The sequence below is a fragment of the Globicephala melas genome, chromosome 10, assembly GCF_963455315.2.
Source record: "Globicephala melas chromosome 10, mGloMel1.2, whole genome shotgun sequence".
NCBI lineage: Eukaryota > Metazoa > Chordata > Mammalia > Artiodactyla > Delphinidae > Globicephala > Globicephala melas.
In genome coordinates, this window is record NC_083323.1 from 95,990,825 (window position 1) to 96,005,623 (window position 14,799).

General features: G+C 54.8%; 1 protein-coding gene across 1 annotated transcript; it reads left to right on the forward strand.

Moving 5' to 3' along the window:
• The first annotated feature begins 1,171 nt into the window (after positions 1-1,171).
• RBP5 (retinol binding protein 5) lies at positions 1,172-4,800 on the forward strand. The gene is given in 4 exon segments (XM_030834443.2): positions 1,172-1,305; positions 1,592-1,770; positions 4,205-4,306; positions 4,747-4,800. Coding segments are annotated over 4 exon segments (408 nt in total). The 5' UTR covers positions 1,172-1,232.
• The last annotated feature ends 9,999 nt before the right edge of the window (positions 4,801-14,799 follow it).

Sequence of the window (14,799 nt, forward strand, 5' to 3'; positions counted from 1 at the left end):
ACCTGACCCCGACCTATGCCAGCATTTCGTTTCCCAGCCCCAGGTCTCTGAGGAAGCCACGGGGTGGGCAGCCGGGCCGTGGACCCGGCTCTGGGACCGGAGGAAGAGTGAGATATTTGCGCTCACCCTCCCTCACCCGCTCGCCCCAAATTTCCCACCTTAAACCCTGATGAACCAGCCCAGTTGGTTCTGAAGCCAGGGAGGCTGGTGGGTTCGAGAGGCAAAGAAGAGTGCGCGTCGGGGGGAGGGGGCAGGGAGTGCGGGGCGGGGCACACAGTAATTGAGGCGCACCGCCCCCCGCAATGGGAGTACATCTGGTAAGCGTGGGCTGGCCAACGGCTGGGGACGCGGGTGGCTGACGGTACCATCAGTGACTCCAAAAGGAGAGGGGAACCTCTGGGTCCCAAGCCAAAGCGCGTAGAATTCTCCCGAACAGCCAAGCGGCTCCTCCCTCACCTTCTGCTCCAGCCAGACTTTGTCAGGCCGCTGACGGCCCCCTCCGCAGTTTCTCTGCCCCCCTCTTAATGCTCCTATAGGACAGAGTCTGGAAAGCCAGTGTCGGGGGTCCCAGCTCAGCGACGCTGTCTGAGGGAGCTGTAGGGGCCAGCGCTAGAGGATTTTCCTCACTGGCGCTCCCGGCCAGCTGGCTGTCCCCCCTTCTTTCCCCACCTCCTCCCCCTCATACCTTTTGGGATCCCCGACTCACTCCAAGATCTCAGGATATTGTTAGAACTCACCCTTGGGTGAGTCTGAAAGGGCGCGCCCCTCCACCCAGCAAGACCAGCTCCCTCCCAGGAGAGGCTGACTCTGGAGTCTCAGGACGGTTCCCAAACCTGCCAGAAATGGGCTGAAAGCCAAAACTGACCTTCGGGAAGGCTCAAGTGTAGCCTGACCGACAGCCCCAGATCCTGTTCCAGGTTCCTTCCTCAGGAAAAGCCGAGGTCAGGCAAAAACTTGCCAAGTCCCTGCCCCTCTGTGGAGCTGCAGACACCAGCCTCACACTCATCACCGGGGGGGGGGGGGGGGGGGGAGTCTGGCAGGAGCTCTTACTGCAACAGGGCCTCACCTCTATAAAAACCCTGGTAGCACAGACCTTACACAAGCTGCCTCTGTGTGTGCAGAGGCTGGCCAGGAGTCTCCCAGCCCCACCTGTCGGATGACACCCCCTCCCTCCTTGCCCTGCCCCCTCTATTCTCCTGAAATCTTGACCTCCACCTTGGCCAGCCTGGACCATGCCTCCCAACCTCACCGGCTACTACTGCTTTGTCTCGCAGAAGAACTTGGAGAGCTACCTGCAAGCTCTAAGTAACCGCCTCACCCCTCCCGAGCCCTTTCACTCCCGTTCTCCCCTCTCCCTTCCTGCCTCCAGTCCCATTGAGGAGGGGGGATGCGAGGGTCCGACATCGTGGAAAGGCTGGGGGTCAGGGGGCTGGGCTCCTCTTCTAGCCAGGGGCATTGCTAGGAAGGAGTAAATCCACAGTCCCAGACCCAGCCCAGGGGATGCTCCCAGCTCCAGGCTGCTGCTGCGGGTGGAGGAGGCCCTGGCCAGCTGGCTAAAAGGACCCTGGTCCTAAGAGGACAGCCTCCGTAGACATCAACATGGCTCTGCGGAAGATCGCGCCGCTGCTCAAGCCAGACGAGGAGACTGACCATCGGGGCAACCACGTGACAGTGAAGGCCCTCAGCACTTTCCGAAACTAAGCTCTGGAATTCGAGGTGGGAGTGGAGTTTGAGGAGGACTTGAGGATCACGGAGGGACGGAAGCTCCAGGTACCTTTTCTCAGGCTGGCGGGGAGGGGGTGTGGATGGGCAGGGGGCACTTAAAAGAGTGGGGCAAAATAAAGTGACCTTTCCCATCCAGAGCCGGGAAGTGATGACCACAGCAGGCTACGAAGTCCCTGGGATAGCAGGCTCCTGATGTCACCCACGCTGCCCCCTCTTAGCACCAGCCAACAGGGCAAAAGGGGCAGGTCACCCTCAGGCCAATGAGCAAACATGTGCTCACCCTCTAGCCTGTGACCCTGCGGACACCACAGTCTCTCTTCCCTCAGCCTCTTTAACTCCACTCTGGTGCAGTCCTTTCTGCTTCCTTTTGGCCTCCTTTGCAGACCCTAGTTCCCCTGTTAATCCCTTAAACTGGGAATTTTCCCCCAGTATTTTGTTCTTGACCTTCTCTCTCTTGTCTGTATACTATCCACGGGCTAAATCATCTACACCCATGTGTTCGGTTACCATCTATAAACTTCCTTGGACACAGATTCTCCCGCCAGAGGCACCACCTGAGCTCCAGGGCGGAGTTTCAACTGCCTGCAAAATGTTTCCATCTGCATGCCCCAAGGTCAAACCCAAAGTTCTGATCTTCCTACACAAACCTATTCCTGCTTTTATATTTACCGTCTCCATCAATGTCAACAACCAGCAGGACCAAGTCATTACCTTGTGTTGGTCCAGCCGGCTGTTGTCACAGTCATTACCTTGTGTTCCCTTACCTCCATGCTCCCAACACGTGCACGTGTGTGCACACACACACGCATGCACACGTGCACCACATGTAATTGGTCAGCAAGCCTGTGTAACTTTTCTGTGCTGTCCAGTATGGTAGCTACTAGCCATATACAGATATTGAACATTTGAAATGTGCTATCGGTGTGAAATACATGCTGAATTTTAAAGACAATACCAAAAAAGAGTGCAAAACATCTCAGAAATTTTATATTGATTACATGCTGAAATTATAATATTTTGGATATTTTAGGCTGAATAAAATATATTATTAAAATTAATTTCACCTGTTTCTTTTTGCTTTTCTAATGTGGTTACTAGAAATTTTTAAAATTATATATGTGGCTTGCATTTAAGACCTACTGTACTTCCATTGAGCATCACTTGTTTACATGGCTCTTATCTGTTCCTTCCTAACCCTTCTCTTTGTCACCACCTTATTTCAGGCCCTCATTTCTCATCTGGTGCCCAGTCTTGACCCTCCTCTAATCCACTCTGCCTACTGTAGCCTCAAGGATCTATCTAAAATATAAAAGTGGGGTTTCCCTGGTGGTGCAGTGGTTGAGAGTCCGCCTGCCGATGCAGGGGACACGGGTTCGTGCCCCGGTCCGGGAAGATCCCACATGCCGCGGAGCGGCCGGGCCCGTGAGCCATGGCCGCTGAGCCTGCGCATCCGGAGCCTGTGCTCCGCAACGGGAGAGGCCACAGCAGTGAGAGGCCCGCGTACCGCAAAACAAACAAACAAACAAACAAAAAAAATAAAATAAAATAAAATGTAAAAGTGACCAGGACACTCCCTGACTTAAACCCTTTCAGTGACATTTTGTTACATTCCAGGTAAGGGCCATACACTCCACATTGCATCCAAGGGCCTCCACACAAACATACGGGGTTAGAGCCCCTCACAGCTACCTACTCTTCTTTCTTACCTCTACACTGTTTCTATCCTTGCTAGAAAGTTCCCATCATCTCCAATCTAATTCACTGCCTTGAAGACGCACTCCCTCCCCACTCCCACCGTCAACAGTCTTGCCTGGTATCACAGATACCTACCAACTGTTCCTCTATCTGATCAAGATTCTGAGCTCCCTGGGAATTCCCTGGTGGCCCAGTGGTTAGGACTTGCACTTTCACTGCCAGGGCCCTGGGTTCGATCCCTGGTGGGGGAACTAAGATCCCATAAGCCGCGTGGCACGGCCACAAGAACAATCCGTAAGATTCTGAGCTCCTTGTTTAGGGGGGCCTGTCCTATTGGGGGGCCTAACAATGGTGATTGGAAGGTCCAGGCCCACCCAGCTCTGATTTAGGGGGTTGATCCTTCATTCTCAGGGACACTGCAGCTGCCCTCGAGACTGAGAAAAAGGAGAAAGGAGATTCCCTGGTTGGCTCCCAACCAATCTCCCTTCTTTCCCCAAATCTCCTCCAGGTCAGCCAGAAGTGACAGAGAACAAATTCTCCACGCTTCATCCCCTAACCCCCAATTTCACGCCCCCCCATGATCCTGCCTCATCCCTGCTCTGCCCAAATGGTCACTGTCACAAACAGTGACCTTTAGGAGTGGGGGACGGGAGTCCTGGAAGGAAGGGACTGGAGCAAGACAGTGTCTGCTGGAGGCAAAGCAGGCAGCCCAGCCAGAGTGAGCTGGATGCATTTGGGGTGTCCTGCCCCCCAAGTCTTCCTTTATTCCCGCCTTCCCCCATAGACCACTGTCACCTGGGAAGAGGAGCAGCTGGTATGTGTAGAGAAAGGGGAGGTCCCTGACTGGGGCTGGAGACACTGGCTGGAGGGAGACACGTCGTATCTGGTGAGCAGGGTGAGGGCTGGGAGAGGAGACACAAGTGGGTGTGTCTGAGAGGGGGCCCTCCAGCTAGGATGCATGCCCTTACTCAAATCAAGTCCGTCTGCTACTCCAGCCTCGCCTCCCTTCAAGGAAGGCAACTAAGGAGGGAAAACAGAAGCCCTGGAAAGAGTGGAGAGAGGGAGAAGTGGAGTGGCCAAGGTGGGCCCTGGTTGTAAGTCAGACGCATGTCCGTAAATCATGACCAGAGACGTGGAGACTTAGCCACTTCAGTTCCCTGACCCAGCTACCTTCCTTCCTCTGGGGTGGAAAGCTGAGGGTTTGCAACACGATACAATTCCCCATACATCGAGTGCTCTAGCTGATGTATCCTGAAGGATTCAATGGAGGTCAAGGACCTTGAGAAAAAACCTTCTCTGTCCTCATCATTCCTACTCTATCCCCAGGAGATGACTGCAAGGGATGCAGTGCACGAGCAGGTCTTCAGGAAGGTCAAGTAGCTGGAGAGGAGCTGAGGACCCCCCTGGACCACGGCAGTCCCCAGTCTCCTCTTGTCTGTGTCCCCTTCAAGCCCAGATGGTCCCAGGTCAGCAGTCCCTTTCTCAGGCCACTGACCCTCCCTCTGCATCCCCCCTCCCTCCACCCCACGTTAATCTATAACTTGCAGCCCCCAGGCCAAAGCCCTTTCTTTCTCACACTCCACTGCACAATAGTGACCTCATATCCAGTTCAAGATCTGGCCTCCTGGATGAGAGAAACAGGCAAAGGGGAAAGGAGCCCAGAGAATAGCGGATCCCCACCCTCTTTCATTCATCTGGCCTCTTATTTTCCATCTAAGAACTCAGCTTTGAGCATTTGAGCATTAGTGGAAACCATACTGGTGGACCTTCTGGAAAACTGTGACTGGATTCAAGAATTTAAACAGGAGCTACTGGGAGAGGTTTTTGGTCCATTTCCTTGTCCTTCTTCTCGAGAAACCTCATGGGCTCAACAGAACCAGGCCCAAGTCATGGCCCCAGCCACACAGAGTTCAACAGACCACGTTGACCGACATCTAACGAGCCCTGGCCATTGTATGCTTGCATCCTACACGTTGGGGAAGAGGGACGGGTCAGGGCAAGACCTCTGTCCAGTGCTGGGGGAGGCTGGGAGCTTCTAAATAGTGACCTGGCCTCCACGTCTGCTTTGGGAAGGACAGGCGGCAAGAGCGCCAGAAGAGACTGAAAAGGGAAGCAGATGAAGGATACAAGGCTAAGGGCTAGAAAGATGAGGGCATGAGGGTGACAGTAGGTGTGAAGGCAACAGGCCTCTAGGACCCTCTGCCTACAGTCCAGCAAGGCTGCGGACAGAAGGTAAGGGGGACAACTGAAGACAGCACAGCCCCTCCTTTAGGGTCCCAGAATCGCTGCCCTGGAAAACAGCCCAGATGGGTAGGGCCTGTTCAGATTCAGGGCCAGCTCCAGCCTCTGGTCACCTCCCTACCTCCAAGGGCCTTGGCTCTTTCAGAATAAAAGTCCTTCCTGTAGGGCAAGAGCAGAGAGAAGAGGGCTCAACGTGGGGTGGGGACAGAGCCTGGCTGGGGGGGATGAGGGGAATGCTGGAATATCCCTGGCCTGTGCTCACTAGATGAACACCCCTGCCGCCTCTTCCTGCAATGGCCAGGCCCCTGCACATCCGAGATGGTCTCTGGGGCTCTGTCCAAGAACCAGGATTGCAGCACTCATCCCACCGCAAGCCTGGAATGAATTTGGAAAAGAATTTGGACAAGAATGCAGAGTGGGGCTTCCCTGGTGGCGCAGTGGTTAAGAATCCGCCTGCCAATGCAGGGGACATGGGTTTGAGCCCTGGTCTGGCAGGATCCCACATGCCGCAGAGCAACTAAGCCCGTGTACCACAACTACTGAGACTGTGCTCTAGAGCCCGAGAGCCATAACTACTGAGCTTGTGAGCCACAACTACTGAAGCTCGCGTGCCTAGAGCCCGTGCTCTGCAACAAGAGAAGCCAATGCAATGAAAAGCCCGCGCACTGCAACTAGAGAAAGCCCGCTTGCAGCAACGAAGACCCAGCACAGCCAAAAATAACTAAATAAAATTTTTTTAAAAAAAAGAAAAAGAAAGAATGCAGAGTGGACCTGAGCAACTTCATCCCTGCCCAACCTCTCCGCAGGGTCCCCAGCAGCGTCGGGAGGGCAGAGCAGCAGAAGCTCAGAGGAAGTGGGGGAATCCTACCTTTTCCATTCCCAGGTGCGGTAAAGGCACTGGAAGATGCTCCGTGTGTATTCACCAGGTCCCGGCCACTCCGAGTTCACAGTGCATATCCAGGTCTCTCCCCATAGGACTGCTGTCTGTGCTCTGCATGTCGACCCCTCGCTGGGATCTTGCCGGGAGCACATAGGCCTCCATGGTGACTGTTGGACCCAAGTGGAAGCAGCCTCAGTCCCCCCAAGACTCCTGTGACATGAACACCCACACCCTCCCACCTGCGGGTCCACATCCTCCACTGGACCACTCCCCTCCAGGAGCCAAAATCCAACAAGAGGCCTGGAGACCCCAAAGGAGCACAAGCAACCAGAGGAGGACTGAGCTGCTCCTGGGCACCTCCAAGGGGGTGGGAGCGGGATCCACCCAGATGCAGGAAGCCAGGGCTGCCATTTCCCCCGTGGGCAGCAGGGGGCAGTGCTCGCTGCAGTGGGAGTCAGAGACCCACCAAGTTCAGTCCTCGCTCCTCCAACACCCTGTTGGATATTTCGTCCCTGCCCCCACTAGACAGACAGACACACACACACACACACACACACACACACACACACACACACACCAATCCCAGCCCACATGCTCACCCTGCGAAGACCCTACCCCTCATTCCAATCTGGCTGCACCACTGACTGTCAGATGGAAGAGATGATCACCAAGGGCACCGACGTGTGGGTGATGAAAGGGCGGGGGGTGGGGGGGAGCTACGGCCACGGATGGGTGGTCCCACCCCAGCCCTTCTAGGGACACACAAAACTATACCTCCCAGGACCGTCTTTGACCTCATTGACCAGAGTCTGAGACCCCAGGGAGATGATCAAGAATCAAATACGTTTATTTCCACGTGAGACAGAGTGACTGCACCCTTCTAACGCAGCTCCACGCCAGGCCCCTGCCCCCTCCCCGTCCGCCAGGCCCAGAGAGCACCAAATGGTCACAAACAACCTTCCAGCCTGAACTCCAAATGATCCTTTAGCCTTGATTCTTTAGGTCGGTCCAGAGCCCTCTGCTCAGAAGAAACTGACCAACATGGACCCGAGGTCAGGATCGGTGTGTGCCCTGAAGTGGAGGACCCCGTGCTGCCCGAGGACTCAGGCCCCACGTCCTGGTAGGGGCCCCAGAGGAGGCAGGAGTAACAAAGTCTAGCTGCGTATCCCCCTGCAACTGCCCCCTCACCTCAGCCGCCGTCTCCCGCACGCCCCCACCCCACGTGCCCAGACCTGCAGGATGAAAGGGGAGCAGGAAATTCCTCACCTGCAGAACACAAAGGCATCCCAGGCAGGAGCTGATCCTGTAACACTGTGGGACCCCTATTGCAGCAGGGGACCCTTAGAGGCCACTGCAAATCCTAGGACGCCAAGAGAGAGCAGAGTCCTGGCCCCCTCCCCACACCCAAATCTTATCCCCTAAGGAGAAGGAACCACATCTGGGCTATAGGCTTAATTACCCAACAATCAGTGCGAGGCCTGCAGCCCCCGATGTGGCTGAGGATCCGCTAGCTGTGTCTGGCCCTCCCTTCCCACTTCTCCCTGCCCTTCCTCAGCCTTTTCTTCCTCCTCTGGAGACCGATGCTTCTGCCCGGCCTGGGGACCACCTCCAGTACCCCCAGCCAGCTCTCTGGGATGTCTCTCCCAAACCCCCCCACCATAACACCCTCAATCATAACAGCACCTGTGCCATCAGGGTCCCCAGAGACTGACCTGGAGCTGTCCCAGAGCTGCGACCATGATCGTGGACAGGCCAGGATGGGGGAGACCTTGCAGGTCCAGCAGGAGGTGAAAGGTAGTGGGTGAGGAGACTTGATGGGAAAATCACAGGGTTATGTGAAGGACTGTGACATAGCCAACCTGGGTCTGCGAGGAGGGCGGAAAGAAAGAAACAAAGATGGTAGCCCAGGCCTCTGAGGCCAGGGGCGTGAGCCGTGGCCTGACCTGACCAGGGGCCAGACCAGCACCCATCAGGCCGTCCTCATCCTCCCTGAGACCTCAGCCCACAGGACGGCTCTGGGTCAGCTCTGCAGACACCTGGGCTCCATGCTGAACACCCACCCTCACCAGAGGCCATTTAGGTTCCAGGGGCCTGAGACGGAGCTGACCTGTCACACTCACCCCTCCAGCAGCAACAGGGGGCCTCTGTCTTCTCGAGCACTTGCCAGCCCACTGTCCATCTGTGGGTGAGCCTCCTGACTCCCCCGACCCAGTCAGGCCCGAGTCTCACTGCCCTCTGCCCTCACTCTTGTTCTGGCTACCAGGAGAGGGTGCAACCCTTAGGAGCCTCTGCTCTGTCCCCCGTGGGCAGTGCCCAAGCAGAGGGCTGCCGGCATAGCTAGGCCACCGTGTTCACGCATAAACCACTTGCCTCAGAGGCTCTCGATGAGCCTGAAATGGCATCCAAAATTGGGAGGGAATAATACACAGTGGGCAGGTGAGCAGGCTCCGTGTCAAACAGCTACCTCTCGTTCACTGTGTGAACATATACAAGCCACTAACCCTCAGTAAATGAGCCCGTTTCCTGATCACCCAAGGCAATACCAAGAGTACGCACTTCCTGCAAGGAATTTTGGGAAGTTTCTACGTAAAATCACTCAGCGTAGTACCTGGAATAGAGGAAGCACTAATGAACGTTAGCTGTCATTGCTTTTATCATCCCTACCTCTTCACTTGACAGAACTTCTCTTAACTGGACACAAAGCCTTGTTTTCTACAGTTAAGGATGAGAACTCACTGCCCATGCCCTGGGGTCACACAGTTCTGATGTTTTCTTAATTTTTAATTTCCCATCGTTTTTTTCATTTATTTATTTTATTCATTTATTTTTGACTGCATTGGGTCTTCGTTGCTGCGCGCAGGCCTTCCCTAGTTGCGGCGAGCGGGGGCTACTCTTCGTTGCGGTGCGCGGGCTTCTCATCGCAGTGGCTTCTCTTGCTGCGGAGCGCGGGCTTCTAGACACATGGGCTCCAATAGAGGCGCTCGCGCTTCAGTAGTTGTGGCTCATGGGCTCTAGAGCGCAGGCTCAGTAATTGTGGCGTGTGGGCTCAGTTGCTCCGCGGCATGTGGGATCTTCCTGGACCAGCGTGTCCCCTGCATAGGCAGGCAGATTCTTAACCACTGCGCCACCAGGGAAGCCCGGTTCTGATATTTATAACAAAGTGTAATGACTGACAACAGAGATTTAGAGACAGTAAAGGCAGGTAAACATCTGGGGGTGATGGATGTAGGAGAACTGTTGCCCGCACTGGGGCTCCACAACCAGAATCTCACTGCATCCCGTAGTGCCCCCATGCCCATGACGACAAGAGTGCATCCCAGACAGGGCGCCCCTGCCGAGCCCTGCACCAGCATCTGGGCGAGACCTCTACTCCTGTCCAAGGGCTGCAAACCCCAGAGCAGCAGCCACTGTTTACCACCACCCTCCCACCAGCCGAGAGGAGTCTTCAGTGCAGGAGAGAGGGAACTGATGGGTGGACAGGGGCCCGGCCCCAGTGCGCTGTGGTGGCAGCTGTTCACGGAGCCACGAGGCTCCACCCCTGAGTCCCTGGTGGGCCTCTGCCCTGGTCAAGGGGCTGGGCCGCCAAGGCAGGGGCTCTGTCCAGGCCCAGCTTCTCCAGTCCCCAGGTGCGCGTGCAGCCACCTTCCCTTGACCCCCTGCCTCCTCACCCTTCTTCCCCAGGATGCCAACACCAACCAGCGCCCTCCCGGCCTGAGGGGCCTCCACCCTCCTCCCCCTGACCCCCTGCCTCACCCCCCCTCCAGCCCGTCATCCTTCTACACTAACGAGGCTCCAGCCATTCCTCCATTCGTGCCCCAGTTTGGGCCTCCCCTGCTCTCCCTGTCCCACAGATGAGCCAGGAGGCCGAAGGGCTGCTTCACCGTCACCTGCCCAGTTTTCCTTCCACCTGCGTATGTGTATCACTCATTAGTCTGTCTTACACATCTCTTCTACATACTGCATTGTCCGTGTGGCCTTTCATCCACGCTCTAGACGATTGCTGAGAGCCGGCCCTCCTCTCTTTCCTCCCTGCATGGAACAGGAGTTGTTGTAGTGCATGGGTTGTCCCAGGCACGCAGGCAAGACAGAGCTAAAGTCACAGCTATCAGAGCCACTGTCACGCCTTGCTGTGTGATCTTGGGCAAATTATTTCACTTCTGTGCCTTTGTCTCCTCCCAGGACCACTCTGCTCGGCCTCAATGCTCTATAACTGATATACCATCCTGCCTTCGACACCCACCCTTCCCCCTGGCTTCCTCTCTCCTTCCCAACTGTTTGCAGAAAAACCTTGCTCCTGTCCTTGACCCAGCTGTAAGGAAACTGTTGTCATTCTTAAAGGGGGAGGTTCTCTGGAATGGAGACAGAACCCCAGCTCGGGAAGGGGCAGCTAGGTCACAAAGCACTCCCCCACTCCTCAGTGGGGCTCCCCTGTCCTCTGCTGCCACTCACCTCCCCTCCTTTCTTTGTGAGCAGCACAGATGGGACAAGGGGACACTGTTCAAATAAGGGTTTGTTAAAGTCTTGGAGGAAACAAAGGGAGCTAGAACAGAGTATTACAGAAGTCGATCAGCTGAGGTCCAAGTGCACCCTCACCCATAGACTCCTTACTGTAGTAGGAAGGAACGGTGCTGGCCACAGCAGAACCAACCGCCTCGCCATTAGCAAGCCAGGCACGTACACAGTATGTTTAAAGGGTCTTTTACTAAAAGCCTTTATTTCAGGCATGAGGGTCCACACAAAGCCCCCGGGGTGTGGGAGCTTTGGAACTGAGATCTCCAGCCTCTGAACTTGTCCCTTTGGACAATCTGCTGGTGGGGGACCACAGTCCTAGATTCTCGGGACTCAAGCTATGGCTACCCTCCCGAGGTTGGAAAGGGCATCCCACCTGGGGCTTCTCCTTCCTGCCCATCCCTCTCCTTTTCAACAGCTTCTTGGTCCTTTTTAACCCTTTGCTGTCCTCCTAAATCCCCACCTTCTCTTGTGTTTGGTCCCCTGTAGGTCATACTTTGACCTGTGCCGTCTTGCTACTTGATGGGGTGGGTGAAGGAGTATTTCAGATGACAGGGATGAGGTGGAGAGGATCAGAGCCTGACTTCATGTTACTGCATCTGAAATACAACCATACTTAACAAAAATAACGTCCTGCTAGCTGATCTTCTGCAGTTATTGTACTAACATTATCTGTCTACTACTTCTGTGATAGCCAGCCCTCAAGACAGCCCCCAAGGACCCCTGCTTCCTGGAATTCCCATCCTTGTGTCGTCTTTTCTCACATTGTATCGGGGTTGGTCTGTGTGACCAATAGAACACGGCACGGGGATGCTACGTTACCTCCAAAGCTAGATTATAAAAGACACTTGGGATTTTCAGTACGACATTGTGCCTGTAGGTGACACTGTACACTTACAATTTTATTAGGAGGGTAGATCTCATGTCAAGGGCTCTTACCACAATAAAAATTTTTTTTTAATTTTAAGACATTTTGGCCTCCACTTTACTCTTTCTATCTTAGATCACTCTGGGGCAAGCCAGCTACCATGTCATGGGGACACTCAAGTGTCTTAGGAAGAGGGCCATGCAGCGAGGAACTGAGGCCCCCAGCCCTCGGCCGTGTCAGGGGACCATCTTGGAAGCAGGACCACCAGCCCCGTCAGACCTTCAGGCAACTGCAGTCCTGGCCACGACCTTGACCGTGAGAGACCCTGAGCCAAAACCACACATCTAAGCTGCTTCTGGATTCCTGACCCTCAGAAACTATGTGAAATAATACATGTTTGTTGTTTTAAACTGCTAAGCATACGAGTGATCTATTATACAACAGATAACACATATTCTCAAACATGAGTTTCACCATAAATGACCCTCATCCTGTCACCATAGCCTCAATAACTAGCAAAAGGGTTGGGGGCAAGTGACTTAGGGAGATAAAAACCTGTCCATCCACAAAAAGATATGGCTCTACACCCAGTGTGTCATAGGCCCTTCCATCCTAGCTCTAAGCTCAGACACCTTCTGAGCACCCAGCACGGGGGGCCCAAATCTCAGCGTCAGCCCCTCTAGAAGTCTAAAGAGAATGGAGTTCAGAAACAGACAGGTGTCGCCTGTCCCTCCTCTTTGAGGCCCACCTGCTGGACTACTGTCTGAGCACCCACCTCTTCCCAAGATAATTGTTAAAAGGAACATCCAGCATCTTCGGGTGACACCCCACCCCTTTCACCGGTGTGTGACCTTACTCTGTGGCTTCAATAGGACAGGTGCAGCAGAGTCCAACTCAATAAGCCTCATGTCGTTGGAGAGAGTGTCCTTCCGGAGGCAGGGAGGATCTCTTAGCTAGAGTCAGATCCTTGCTGGTGGGAAGCTGACAAATTCTGCAGAGGACAGAGCAGCAGGATCTGAAGACCAGCAGCAACGAGGGGGAGGTGGTGTCCCGACATCCAAGGCAGGGGAGAGCCACACCTGGGCGTGGCTTTACCTCGCAGAGTAAGGAATCTCTGGGGTCCTCCCCTACTCTCCAGGGCCAGCACAGTAATACCGGAGCCAGAGGTTTCTTTGCTGAAAAGAGGGGGATGAAATGGAGAAACATCGGTGGAAGAAAACTTGGTGTAGATGCCAGAAGGTGTAGCCAAATCTGATGACTAGAAAGGGGAAACCACCAAAGAAGTGTTTTAATGACTCTCTCTTCTCTCTCTTCTCTTCTCTCTCTCTCTGTGCTCTCCCCAACAGAGACTATGGGCATCCCCCCACCCCGCCACACTGTAACTTCTGCTGTCACCCAAGAGAAGCAGACTGCTCACCAGGCCACATACACTACCACTGCCAGAAGCCCTCTCTCCAAATGAAGACCAGAGGGGGTAGTAGCCAGGCCCCCAGGTAAGGACCAGCAAAGCTATCTCAAGGACACCGTCCATTTCTAAGGCTGCTCTCTCCGAAAAAAGGCAAGGTACCCAGCAGTGAGGGGCAGGGTTACTGTACTGGGGAACAGTAAAAGGGGCAGGGCTACGGTGGGAGTGAACTTCACTCCCGCCCCCCACTGGCTCAGGAGAACAGGAAGCAGGCTCAGGTACCCTCTCCTGGACCACATGGCTCCACGGCCAACCCCAGCTCCTGGACGCACCTGTCTACCATGGGCTCTCTTCCTCCCCGGGCACCAGCCTTGGAAACTCCAGTACCTGCCCGGTGCACACTCTCCCTCTCTGCCCCATAGCCTGAGCTCATGCACAGATACAGGTGGGTACCTCCGTGTGCCCCAGTAACGGATGAGCAATGTGCCCTGACCGTCAAGGAGCCTGGGCTTCATCTTGAGGATCAGAGGGCAAAGTCATTGAAGGGCTTTAAGCTGGGGAGGGGCATGATTGGTGGATACTGTAGACAGATAGCTGACAGAGTAGGGAAGGTGGACAAGAGGGGCAAGGCTAGTGGCTGACCCGTCTTTGGGGTTGACTCAACCCCTCCCAACTATCCTTAACCTATGGAAGACAACCTGAAACCAGAGATGACTTGGGAAGAGGGGCGGGAGCAGGACAGACCTAACTCCAGCAGAGTCACTCTTACCCCTAAATCCCTGGTCTGCCCACATCTCTACTGGCCATTAAGCACAGAAGCCCAGCTGACTCAGGCCTCCTCTGCCCGCTCTGCTCTCCACCCGGCTCCTGTATCTCTCCTAACCTGGTCCACACGGGAAACTGCTCTGCCCCCTCAGCCCAGGGTCTTCTGAGGTTGTTTGGATTCCGAGAGAGAGCAATCTCCTCTCTAAATGCTGGGGTCTAATGAAGGCTGCCGGAAAACCTCCCTGATCAGGAAAACCCAGCCCCGCCCCTCCCCCACACCTCCCCCCCCACACACACACACCCCTCCCCCGCCATCCCTGCCCGGTTGGGTCCTTCCCCATGTGGGACAGCAGGTGGCAGCACCAATATTTTTTTATTTTAAAAATAAAAGCAAAAATAAAATTCCAAACTCTGAAAATGAGTCTGTGTACTAGGTGCACTCACGGCCATGTTCTCCCCCTGCTTTGTCTCCATTCCCCCATCACAGCTTTGAAGACTGTCCCCGTTCCTGTCTCTGCCCTTTGACCTCTTCAGTTAATGAAAAACACAACTCCATGAACCCAGAAGCAACCTCAGAAAGTGTAAGTGAGAATTGGAGATGAGGGGCCGAGTAAAGACAGCGGGATACAGATTGGTCCTGAGACATAAGCTCCCAGGGTTGAAAGAATCCGTGTGTGGCCTGAGCTCGTATCCAAGGACCAAGAGTTCTTC